Source organism: Periplaneta americana, chromosome 8 (assembly GCF_040183065.1).
Source record: "Periplaneta americana isolate PAMFEO1 chromosome 8, P.americana_PAMFEO1_priV1, whole genome shotgun sequence".
NCBI lineage: Eukaryota > Metazoa > Arthropoda > Insecta > Blattodea > Blattidae > Periplaneta > Periplaneta americana.
Window position 1 is genome coordinate 8,456,689 of NC_091124.1, and position 13,971 is coordinate 8,470,659.

Sequence of the window (13,971 nt, forward strand, 5' to 3'; positions counted from 1 at the left end):
GCCATGCCAGAAATAACAGCGACGTGACTTTACCTGTGAATATTTACGTGGTAGTGGTAACAATGACGACCAAATTAAGGTAACTATACACATTAACAAACAGATATTACAGTATTTACTTACGTATTAGACACCATTGCATAATGTATGTATCCCAATTTTTTAAAGTAATATGTAGGGGAAAAAATAATACCCGCATTATGTACACATTAGATTTTCAATTGCTACCTGTGGTAATATGTAATTGTAATGTTAGAAGTACTTCCCATGTTTAAATTTTTAAAACAAAGAATTAATTTATTACGACTGGTTTTTGTTTCATTTCTGTTCAGTTTTAGGTTATATTGTGCTACATTTTCTATTAATTTACATTACTACTGCTCGTAAGCATTTGATATACTGATGCTCTCAAAGTCGTACAATCGATCATTTTCAATATTGCTTGAATGTCCAAAGTCAAAACCAGCTGTGATTATCACGTGGGATGTCAGGTACCAGTAGTTATGTTTTTTTTTTCCTCTAACCTTTTTTCCTTGCATATAATAACACACCCTGCATTTTAATAAGAAAATTATGGAAAAAAGTGCATCTATTACACAAGTAAATACGGTAAAGTTAATTTAATATAGCATCAATTTTGTGATGAAAATTTAACAATACATAAATTCTAAAAATCCATTTTGTTTATTGTAGTGTTCACCAGCATATACACACTTTATATGTTCTGCCAGCTTCTCAATACGTTTTGTTGCCTCATCTTTTTCATGACCCTTTTGGCGCAGACGATTCTCCAGCTCAGCTTTCTTTCTGAATTCATTGTCTAAACGGTCTTGGTCAGATTTCTGCTCGCGATTCACTGAATCAAGTTGCTGAAGATACATTGCTGATTGCTTGCCTGCCTCCTCCTTCAGCCGATGGTATTCGGCAACCTAATACAACCAGGAAAATATAGTGTAAATGGCGGGAAAATAAACTGCATATAAAAGCAGGGTTCGACTGTAGTACAACATAGTTTAACATAATATTGTTAAGTCAAGCTATATAAATTCGTTAATAACTAATGTTATGTTATGACATATTACATACATTCATTCATTAATTCATAGTGTTCTGCTCAAGGATAGGTCTTTCACTACAAACTCAGCATTCTCTAATCTTTCCTAATTTTCGCCTAATTTGCATAATAGGCTACTTAATATTTATTTTAATTTACAATTCATTTTAATATATCAATATGCCTGGTAAATTATTATAACTTGTCTATATTTTGCATTTATTATTATCTCTTAATCTCTATTTTCAGGTGAAATAATCACAAAACATACATCAACTACGAAAACTATCTTGAACTTACGACAATTCTCAGCCATGATTACTCTAAATATTTTATCACCTTCATTATAAAATTAAATTTTAACATTGACTAATTTAATCACCGTATATCAATTGTAAAGTAGTCATCAACGTCAAACAACATTCAAATGCCAACGGCCTCTCTAAGCGAAATAATTACAAAAACACAAGAACATTAACTACGCATACTACCTTGCAACTTATGACAACTTTCAGCCATGACTACTTGAATATTTTATTATCATCATTGTAAATTTTAAAATTAACATCATTGATAAATTTTAAACATTGTATATTAATTGTAACATGAGCTATATGTATAAATAAAATATTCGTCCAGTCTAAGTTCAAATTTAAAGATTATCTTAATATTCATCCTGTTTCATGTTATATCTACATAAAGCTCATGAATTTCATGTACCACACATATTGTTCTCTATTATCCTTGTTATTTGCATAATATGTTATTATAGGTCCAGATAATATGTATTGTTATATCTGAAGATGCCCTAAACGGCGAAAACGTTCATATATTGTGATTAAATAGCAAATAAACATTTGCAAGTTTATATTCCTTAAGATTGAAATTCATTAAATACTTATTAATACTTAATATTTAACACACTTACTTACGTTATTAACAGTTCCTTTAGACTAGCTAATGCACATAACTGGTTGTCTTTTTACTTTTCATAAACTAAAGATTGCACAACAAGGACAGCTATTTGAAACTTTTCTGATTATACAGAAATATGTCTTTAGACAGCGTTAAACATTAATACAGCTAAACCTTTACCTGAGCATCTTCAAGGTGCACGTCCTTGCCTTGGCTCTGAGACTCCCCTGCCACCATGTCCTCATACTCCTTCCTCTTCCTGTCAACCTCCGCAAGCTCGTCCTCCAGTTCACGAATGTCTTGTTCGTGGGCTGCATCTGCCTTCTTCGCTTGTGCCAGAGATTTACGGGCTGAATCCAGTTTCTTCTGTATGTGTGCCACGCGTTCTTTGGACTTGATGAAAGCTGGACGTTTTTTATTTATCTCCACTTCCTACAAAAATATTTTGTCAACGAATGTAAGACAAAGAACTCGACAACCATAAAGTGAGAGAAGTAAGACTTTTACGAAAATGGCCGAATCCTGGAATTAGTCAAAAGTGCTCTAGCATTGGCTGGCGCAATATCACATCTATATAACTTACGATGAAAGAGTAATGGAACGGAGAAAAATTCTCTCCGGCGCCGGGATTTGAACCTGGGTTTTCAGCTCTACATGCTGATGCTTTATCCACTAAGCCACACCGGATACCCACCCCGGCATCGGACAGAATCATCTCAGTTTAAGTTCCAACTCTTGGGTTCCCTCTAGTGGCCGCCCTCTGCACTACGTCATAGATGTCTATGAACGTAGGACTGAAGTCCACACATGTGCTGAGGTGCACTCGTTATGAGTGACTTAGTGGATAAAGCATCAGCACGTAGAGCTGAAAACCCGGGTTCAAATCCTGGCACCGGAGAGAATTTTTCTCCGTTCCATTACTCTTTCATCGTATGATGACGCAGAATATATATATTTTTTTTATTTTAGTTGGTTATTTAACGACGCTGTATCAACTACTAGGTTATTTAGCGTCGATGAGATTGGTGATAGCGAGATGATATTTGGCGAGATGAGGCCGAGGATTCGCCATAGATTATCTTGCATTCATATTACGGTTGGGGAAAACCTCGGAAAAAACCCAACCAGATAATCAGCCTAAGCGGGGATCGAACCCGAGCCCGAACGCAACTTCAGACCGGCAGGCAAGTGCCTTAACCGACTGAGCCACGCCAGTGGCTGACGCAGAATATCTGCATGGAAATATCATATGTACTTCCGTACATTAAAATAATATACATAATATGCGTAAATTACTTCGTGATTTAAGACGGCGCTTATTCCGTCGGATCCCGGCCAACTATTCACTATATATTCTATACATCATACAATTTTTGCTAAGAAACATTTACCATATGCCATTTACTAACTAAGCAAGTCAGTCAATTCATTTGAAGAATTGGAGACATACATATTCCACAAAATTACACATTCTTACACGAGTGGCATTCTAGTTCACTTACCAGTTCTCGAATATCTTGTTCAACCTTTGCTAATTCTCGACCGAGCTTGCCACATTCCTTTTTCTTTTCTTTCAGCTGTTCCTCTGCCTTCTCTTTCCTCTTTTCCACCTTTTTCTGTTCATGCTGCTTTTTCTCCAAGTCCTGCTCATGTCGTTCTATATCTTTCTCATTGTGATAGAGTCTGAACAGTTGCAGCTCGACTTGTTTGTCCGACTGTAAGCAAGATGCAGAATTATGTTAGTACCAATTTCACTATCTCACGTACATACAGTGCAGAGAATATCCAGCATTCAAGCAAAATCTCCATTCATTTTGTGATAGCAAAATAAGCTAATGATTTTAATCCAACTCCATCCTACATACGAGCTTATTGTGCTTGCCTTATGTTACCCTAAAGCTGCATCTACACAGTTCAATTTTTCATGGGCGTATGAATGCAATCTGGGAAGAATATTAAAAGAATCAAGTTGAAATCGCACGTTCAATTAAGATGCATGCAGATTTTGTCTCTACATAGTGTGGTGTGAGAGAGAGAGAGAGATTTAAAAAAAATTGTCCGACCTTAATTAAGAACGACGAGGATCCGGAAATTAATGGCAATAACGCAATGAATTAAAGATGAATATTGTTGTAAAAAGTAAAATGTAATAATTAATTACCGTTAATATCAATTATAAAATTAGATCTTAAAAGATAACCTTAAAATTAAAGTTATATATAAAAGATTTTAGTTAAAATTAGCATATGGCATATCCTTAATTAAGGCTGGTATTCATAGTCGACACTTTCGATTAAAGTGTCCTTTGGAAGACGCAAAGTATCACTTTTCCGTTGCACAGTCGACACTTTGGTGCAAAGGAACACTTTGGATGAAAGTGTAGTTCCGACCACACTTTGAGCCGAAAGTGGCATTTTGTATAAAAATGGCGGATGTCTTGGAAGTTGTCGAATTATTAGAACGTGCGGAAGAGATGGCACAATTAGTGGACAATGTACAAATTAGAGATAGGCCTAAAGACAATCCCGTGGAATTTTATAATGATATAGAATTAAAAAAAAATGGTTCCGATTTGATAAAGAAACTTATTGACATTGCTTATATTTTCGATGACTGGTTGACAAAAACGAATAATAGAATATATATATATATATATATATATATATATATATATATATATAATATTATAGTTCAGGTATTTCTGTAGTAACATTCGTATATTTATAACCTCAATTCGATGAAGTGATATGTAGGTAGATATGCCTATATAACCTACTTTTTATTACTGAAACGAATTTTTTAACTTAAATAATATTAAACTAACTTCAATCTAATGTAGGCATAATTATTTTAAATTAGCATTGAGAGACCTCACGTGCCTGCCTTCTAAGCAGATTCCATAATTATATTGGGTTTAAAATGATTTTGATTTTTGTTGACTACCTGTATTTTGAGATAAGATTTATCTTGATGTTGATATAATCATTACTGTTTTGATACCGGTAATATATATTTTCACGCCGGTAAGCAATACATCTACTGTCTCTAGTTCATGTGGTCATAACCTCACCATGAAAAGAGATCTCATACTATTAGGCCTATTTTGTTTTGCATTATAGAAACATTTGGCATTCAAAATATTCCTGAAGGGCAGGCAATAATGGAAACGAGAGAGAGAAAATAGTAGTAGTAGTAGTAGTAGTAGTAATAATAATATAATAATAATAACAATAATAATAATAATAATAATAATAATAATAATAATAATAATAATAATAATAATAGCAGTAGTAATGTGTTTATCTCATTCTTTTTTTACTTCTATTCACTATTCACGAAAAAGACAAAAATGAAAATAACGGAAATAACACGATATATCAATGAAGCAGATACGTATAAAATCTAACCTAACGATATAAATTTAATGATTATATATATAAACTTAACCTACTCAGTCCAACTTAACCTAACTATATAAACTAATAGAAGATATGTAGGCTACAAAATCTAACCGAACTGTATAAATCAGTGGAACGGATACATACATAATCTAACTTAGCGACATAAATCAATGAAAAAGATATGTACAGAACCTAATCTAACTATATAAATTAATGGATCAGTTATGTACTGTACAAAACCTAACCTAATTTCACCAGCAGTATCACTAACTATTTAATAAAATGTTATATATCTGAACTGACTGAAATAATCTAAACTATCGGCAACAAAAACTAGAAACTGAAATAAAACAATTTTAAATATTTATTTTCTTCCTCGCGCAATCAATAGGCTCCCAATTCAAATCACAAGCATTGTAATTTGTAGGTTATACGTCGTTAATTTGTTATTGTTTGTTCACTTGTTTTGAAAGGCATTGTGGGACTTCTATTACCAACCAAATTTTAACTCTACACTTTGCTGGCGTAAAGTGACACTTTGTGAAGTGCACTTCTTCAATCGTCTATGAATACCACTAATATGAAAGAGCCACTTTCGTCAAAAGTGTCACTTTGCAAAGTGGTGATAGAAAGTGTCGACTATGAATACCAGCCTAAGACCTTCTGAGTGGTAAAAAATGAAACTGTAAAATCTGCAGAGAATCTTTAAGAATTTGGGCAATAATTTTTTGAATTTCAAGAGATGGTATTGATAATTGTTTAAAAAAAATTATACGTAAATTTTGGTAAAGAACCCCGAGCACCAAAAATTATAATAAATATTGTATTAAATATCAATCCAATACTTAGGCCTACTTGATTTTCAAATATTGTGGTTGAACACTCCATAGGCACTTGTATTTGCGATAATCTTCAAGCTAATCTTTCTTGCTGCCATTTTCAGCTTAAAATGTCCATCATCATCAAACAAAACAATTTTCAGTTTACTCACAGCCACCTAGAACAATCATCTGCTCGCTACATGCTATTGTCAGACGAAATAACGCACAAAACACCCACTGGCAATGGGTAGCTTTGAATTACAGCATGCTATCATCTTTAGTGGAAAAGACACACAACTGAATGTGTTTTGTGCACTATTGCATACATTGCTTAAATGCTTAAAACTGAAAGAAACGTTGTACAGTATAGATGCACCTTTATGGATGGCAAAGAATTGGTCGAAAGATGAAGGTAGAAAATGGAAAACTCTCCAAGAAAACTTGCTCCAAAACGAAAAAAACTTATATTTTTTTCACTGTTTGCTACAGGCCTAATTGCTACGTAGATAATATATAACTTCTCCTAAACAATCACTTTTGGAGACATAAGGGCTATATAATTTCATTCACAATTTATGTAAGGAAAAAAAAAGTGCAATATTCAAGAACATTTTCTATATATTTTATGATACCGAAATTAGTGAATAATTTTAATCCAACTCCAACCAACAAGTTTGTTGTGCTTGCATTATCTTACTCTTATGGATGACAGAGAATTGGTGAAATTATGACGGTGAAAAATGGAAAAAATTCTACAAAACATCCTTCAAAACGAGAAACTATTACTTGCATGAAGGTAAAGCTACATGTTTTCATGACCTTGGTGCTAGAATGAAATCGTATGATTTTATTACACTTCCACCAACTCTTAGAAAAAATCCTGTACTTAATTTCAAAGGTGGTTGAGTGTACCCCAGGACTGTTGTGAAAGTTTTGGCAATGAGAGAAATCCTGTCAACACTCTCGATCTTCCAGTTGTAGTCAGTTGCTCTGCTAATTGAACTACGAGGCCACCTTGGAGACATAAGGTCTACATGTAGTTTCATGCGCCAACTTATGTAAGGAAAATAAATCAAGAAAACAAATGTTCGACGTAATTTTGAATAGACCGAAATTTTATAATATTGTAAATTTATTTCAACTCAACAACAATGTAACTTTATTCTTCCAACAATAACTCTTCACTTTCTACACAGTAACACAGTATTCGTTAGTGCACTCCACTGACAACAATGACAATTTACTTGGACTATTACGAACAACAATGAACTGTTAATCTTAACTAATATTTACAAAGCACTATTTACAAATCAGAACTATCAGTTCTCAGTTCACAGTTCCTCTAGCTCAGTCACTCGAGTTCACAGCATCTCGAACCACAGACCTTCAGAGACAGTTCACTGTACTCGAACTCAGGTCCCTCCAACTGCGGTCCACTGCACTCGAACTCAGGCCTTCGGATGCTGACACAGTTGCGGACGCACACTCGAGTCGAACTCCGGTACACAAGACTGGCTTGCTTGCTCTGGCTTACTCACTGACTGAATAAACTGAAAACTGCTCAAGTTCGCTCGCGTTTCTTCTTTTATAGCAAGATCATAGTTGCGAGAAATTTCTATGGGTGTGCAGAGATAGCTCTCTCGAGAACAATCAAGATCCTTCTCCTCTCTGCCAGCACCAGATGCGTGCGCAAACTCCCTCGCCGCGTAGGCCCTTTCCCCTCTCTTCTCTCTGCCGCGCGCCGTCCCTCAGTGCTCCGTGGAGCCCGCGCGATCTGCTCTCTTGCGGGACGCTGGTCGTGAGTTCGAATCTCACGTCGCTGTCACAATATGTATTTCATAAATGAAGATCCATTAATTTTATATCAAAATTGTCATTTTTCGTGTATCATTCTGGATAAACTGACTTGCAGATACTGAGAGAAAATCCAATATGATGATAGCTGCCCTTAAAGGGTTACCAAAATAATACAGCCTACTATTCAGTTCATTATAAAGGATAATCATCAAAATATGCTAAGAATAATAAAAGATTGAATAAGCAATTTAGTTTTAACATGTACTTGTATATGAATATGGCAGCAAAATTCATCAAGCAGTTAAGAGTAAGAGAAATAACTGTATAGAGACAAGACAGAAAGCATTTTAAAATTACTTTTTTGCACAATGATCTTTTTTATTGTACAGCTATTATTCTTAGGCCTTGAAAGTTAGAATTCCCACACAGAAACTTCTTGCTAGGAAAACCCTTCTTCGTAACATAGAACTACACTGAAATAGACCTATTACAGTGCACCATTACAGTGCAGTTTTGTGAAGGCTGTGGAATAATATTACTCTAAATTTTCAATGCAAAATATTGTATTTGCAATTTTAAAAATGTGATCGTGCAAAAAATGTTGTACAATACACACCTGTGAAGTGAATTACAAAATCTCGTAAACTGAAAAACTCGCTCTGCTCGTTTTTCAAACTTTTCCTCGATTTTGTAAAAAACACTTCCCAACCTTGTATCGTAATATACTATTCCGATATCAGAAATTCTGAAAACATTCACGTATTTTGCGGCATCAAAATACTTTTATCTTCACACTCTGTGTAATGGAAAACCAAAATGTTCAACTGTCAACTACAGTGAAGTGAGACTGATTGTGTAAGTATTTTTGTAGATGAGTATAATCATACCAGATCTTCCTTCAGTCTCTGGTACTTCTCAGCTTCTTCTTTCTCCAGTTTTGCCTCTTTTCGTTCAGCTGCAATGCCTTTCTTTTTCTGATATGTGAACTGTGTCTCCTCTTCTGCTTTCAACATCTCAGATCGAAGACGTTCATACTCTTCTTTCAGAACACCTGACCTGAATTATTAGAGAACATCAATCACTATAAATATGATTGTGTAATTTAAAACATCGTTTATAAATGTAGCACAGATACTCAATATAGCTAAATATTTTCTTTTTTAAGCGAATACTGCAACAGGAACAACCTTCTCAATTGTGAATGTAACTCTCTGAATCACCTTGCATAAATCTTCTGCAGCCTCAACAGGGCAGTAAGAGGGCATAATGCAAAATGATATATGAAGCCTGTTTAAAATGTATCCGACCTTAAATTTTCCCGCGCAAAGTAGTGATTCTAAGGCGGCGTCACTGTGCATGGTGGAAGGAGGAACCGTAATGCGCATGCTTGAATTTTTTCACCGCATTCGCTTGTGCCAGTCACTGGCTGGTGGTCGCCAAGTAAGGTGCTGTTCTAAGTGTTTGTCGGATTTAGTTTTCTCGCAAGATGACTGAACGAATTGAGCAAAGATACTGCATCAAATTTTGTCAAAAGCTTGGTGATTCTCAAAGTCAAACAATTCGTAAGATTCAGCAGGTGTTTGGGGAAGATGCGATGGGTGTAACACAAATTAAGGAGTGGTTCAACCGATTCAAAAATGGCCGCACATCAGCGGAGAGTGAGCAGTGTTGTGGCAGGCCCCAAACTGCTCGGAGTACAGCTGTTGTTGAGAGGGTGCGAAATTTGGTGATGGCAGATCGTCGTTTGACCTTGCGGGAGATTGCCGAAGAGGTTGGAGTGAGTAAAGATTCTGCACATGCAATTTTGCGTGATGATTTGAACATGAACCGAGTGGCTGCGAAATTCGTGCCCAAGTTGTTGTCCCCGGAACAAAAAGACCTCCGTCGTGACGTTGCACAGGACCTTCTGAACACCGCCAACACTGATCCTGGGTTTCTGAACACCATGATAACTGGAGATGAGTCATGGGTGTACGGGTACGACCCAGAAACAAAAAGACAGTCGTCGCAATGGAAGCATCCCGAGTCTCCAAGGCCAAAGAAAGCGCGGCAGGTGCGAAGCAAAATCAAGGTGATGCTGACTGTTTTCTTTGATGTCTGTGGAATTGTGCATCACGAATACGCACCGGAAGGACAAACGGTGACAAAGGAGTACTATCACGATGTTCTCCGGCGACTCCATGATGCAGTTCGGCGCAAAAGACCAGACATGTGGACAGCGAACAACTGGCACTTGCATCACGACAACGCCCCCGCACATTCATCCCAATTGATCCACACTTTCTTGGCCAAACATGGAATTACAACCGTTCGCCAACCTCCCTACTCTCCAGACCTGGCTCCTTGCGACTTCTGGTTGTTTCCAAAATTGAAGACACCACTGAAAGGCTCCCGTTTTGAGAGTAGAGAAGAGATAATGCGGAACGCAACGGAGCTGAACACCATTCCAAAAGAAGACTTCCAGAGGTGTTTCCGGCAGTGGAAGGATCGGTGGGCTAAGTGTGTGCAAGCACAAGGGGCCTACTTTGAAGGGGATTAGGGTCCCAACCCTGTCAGGTATTTGAAATATTTTTTCTGGCTAAAGGTCGGATACTTTTTAGACAGGCCTCGTATAACATTTGTATTCAACGACAGAAACTATTCATAGACAATAAGATAATATAATAGGCCTACTATGGCAATGGTGAATTCCAAATGACAGGAAAAAATGATATACAGTAATTCCTTGATTTAACGAACTATTGGGGTGGAAGGGTGTCCGTTAAATTGCAGATTTTTAAAAACGATAATATTTTTCAACATAACACTATAACTGAACATGTTAATGTTACATGTTAAATGTACATACTATTTTCCTGATGCCGACATAATAACAACAAGTCACCACTTCACACAGGACTAATGTACATTTTTATCTGATTACACATGGCATGCTTCAGCTGGTGACCAATCATAATGATGATTGCATGGCGTGTAATCACATCACCATGTCACAAAGGACTACATTTATCTCACTACAGGCACGCTTCTGCTGGTGACCACAAATAATAATAATAATAATAATAATAATAATAATAATAATAATAATAACAACAACAATAATAATAATAATAATAATAATAATAATAATAATAATAATAATAATAATGATAATTACACACGTATAAAAAAATGAAGGTAACTTCAACATAAGGGTATAGTGGAATAAGTAATAATTACTTATTTTAACATACCCACTAATTTCTTCAAACAGAGCTGTTCTTTCTTTCGGATTTTTCATAGCAATTGATTCTACTGCTCCTTGGAAAACGAGGAAATTTTTAGCTTTTGCATTAATACCCAGTTTTTCTAGATCTTGAAGATACACTTGACTGGTCACTGTCTGCAAAATTAACAAACAACAGAGGTTTTAACTTTTGACGCAGTGGAGAGAGAGAGAGAGGGAGGGAGGGGGAGAGAGAGAGAGAGGGAAAGAGGGAGAGAGGGGGAGAGGGAGAGGGAGAGAGAGGGAGGGGAGAGGGAGAGAGAGGGGAAGATAGGGGTACAGAAGAGAGGGGGAGGAGAGGGACGAAGGGAGGGGTGGGTCGGGGTTTTGTGTATATGCGTGTGCGTGTGCGTGTGCGTGTGTGTGTGTGTGTGTGTGTGTGTGTGTGTGTGCGCGTGCGTGTGTGTGTGTGTACTAGCCTAGGTCACTTAAAACAAACAAACGAACCTCTCCATTGATACGATGTTCAGATGAGGATCCTTGCACTATTCTTGTAAATCGCTTCAAACTTCCATCTCCCAATTCGAATACTGCAGTCACTGAAGCACTGGAAAATATAAAACATACAGCAATGTTTAGTGTACTGACTCACTTTAAATATGCAATACCATTTTTTAGCTATGCAACAGCCTGCAAGGAGGATGTACAGCAATGGAGAACCTCCCTCTAGTGGAAAACATGTGCATACCTTTGGGTAATAAAACATGTCTGAATTACATTTCGAAAAGTTAATCAGAAAATTGTTACGTCATATCTACTTCAAGTTGAGATCAACAATGTTTTGTTCCATTTCAGTGCGAAAAATAAACTAATCAGTTGCTGACACTCAGCTCAGTGTGATCACTAATAAGGGTGAAAATCAACATCCTTTTCTCACAATTATTGCTGCAACCACATTTGGAAAAGTTCCATTATGGAATTATATTTTGATTTCAGTGCTCATACATAGCACTTCGACTGTCATCCAGCAACATTTTATACCTAGGGCTCGGATTTTTAGGTGCTAAAATCGGGAAAATATGCGACAAAAAAAAAAGGAATTTAATTATGTTTCAATTATTTTGTGTGAATATAAACAATACGCAGTACTAACCAGTATATATTTTGCTGTCTCGCCAACTGCTGAAGAATTACAGTACACAATGAGGTTCATCCTCAAGTTGTCCATCACAAATGACTGATGATTATAGTGGAACACTGCCTTGTACTGGGAAAATGAGCACCCTGCCCACTGAGAAACAACATGCACTCCCTAGAGAGATGTTTATGATTGAAAACGAAAACAGAGGCAGCTGATGTTTATGTATATATTATGCTTATTGAATTAGCATTATGATGACTTACAAGGCACTCCTAAATGACACATCAATGTTTATGTGTGAGAGTTACAGTACAATTTTTAATGGTGACAGCTTTTATCTTATAGCCACAATTTAAGTCACACAGTATTTGTGTGCACTCAAAGTTGGGATCTGGCATCTTGTCAGCCCATTTGAGTTGTGTGGATATAAGGGAAAAATTGTGATGGTGTCGTGTATAGTTCCTGGGGTAGCTCAGTCGGGAGAGCATTCGTGCGCTAAGTGAAAGGTCCCGGGATCGATACCTGATCCCAGAACAATTTTTCCTCGAAATTATTCAAGAGTTATGATCGTTGGCAAAAAGTATATTCCGTCAAGCTGCTGCCATCTACAGACAAATTACTTGAGAAAGGGTCAAATCAGATAATTTCAAAACATCCAGGACACAGTTACAAAAAGGAGGAGATTTCTTGATTTTTTAAATCTACCCGGACGCCGGACAAAGGCCTAAAAAGGAGAACATGTCCGGACAAAAGAGGACGTCTGTTTATCCTAAATCCATAAATATACACCGTTAAACATATTGCTGACCTGTATATACTTACGTTCGAGACACAGGCTGGCCTATGGATGCACCATGAATCAAATCACTTAACCTCTTCACTCGCAGGCTGGATGTCTTTTCGCCCATAACAAAACTCACGGCATCCATAAAATTGGACTTTCCTGCAACATTATTATACGAATATCTCACATCTCAGTCACAGTCACGGTTTTTTTCTTTAATGTGTTTTTTTATTAAAAACAATTCAGAGACAATATGATGATAAGTCAACAATGAAGGAATGAAAGGGGTGGAGGAACTTCTGCATCAATCACCATCATCTTCCTGTCATGTTACAACCCTGTAAGAAATGTTATGGTCTGCAAGAAATCTTCCACCCATCTCTTCAAGATGCAGCCCAATGATCTCCCATTCTGCCGATACTGCTGACACCAGTTATTTTGATATGATGGGAATTTATGTACGTGTCCCAAATGTGCTATATTCACCATAAAACATCAAAAGATTCAGATGGAGATAGAACATCAGTACCATTTTGATAAGAAGCTGTCAGGTGACAAACAGCATTTTCCGATTGGTGGATATCAATGACGTCACGCTGCAATGAAATAGGAACCAGCGAATTCCGAATCTCACCAGACCGGTGGACAACAATGACATCACGCTGAAGAGAAATAGGAACAAAACTGCTGGAAGGTTCGATGGCTGTCATGGCGGCTGTACAAGTTGCTGTCTGTACTACATTAGCAAGATTTTGCGAAATTTCTGTACTGTCATTTCGTTCAAAGAAAAGTGAGCATAAACAATTTATTTCTTGTACCAGTAGTAATAACTGGTCCTTTGACATGTTCGTTC

General features: G+C 36.6%; 1 protein-coding gene across 1 annotated transcript in view; it reads right to left on the bottom strand.

Moving 5' to 3' along the window:
• SMC1 (structural maintenance of chromosomes 1) overlaps positions 1-13,971 on the bottom strand; it is a 54,445-nt gene that overhangs the window by 38,296 nt on the left and 2,178 nt on the right. The window contains exons 2-8 of the mRNA XM_069832353.1: positions 13,157-13,277; positions 11,701-11,800; positions 11,222-11,370; positions 8,876-9,044; positions 3,472-3,684; positions 2,150-2,401; positions 715-929 (exon numbers count right to left, since the gene is read on the bottom strand). Of these exons, the coding sequence (XP_069688454.1) occupies positions 715-929; positions 2,150-2,401; positions 3,472-3,684; positions 8,876-9,044; positions 11,222-11,370; positions 11,701-11,800; positions 13,157-13,277 (1,219 nt within the window). The remainder of the gene's footprint in view (positions 1-714; positions 930-2,149; positions 2,402-3,471; positions 3,685-8,875; positions 9,045-11,221; positions 11,371-11,700; positions 11,801-13,156; positions 13,278-13,971) is intronic.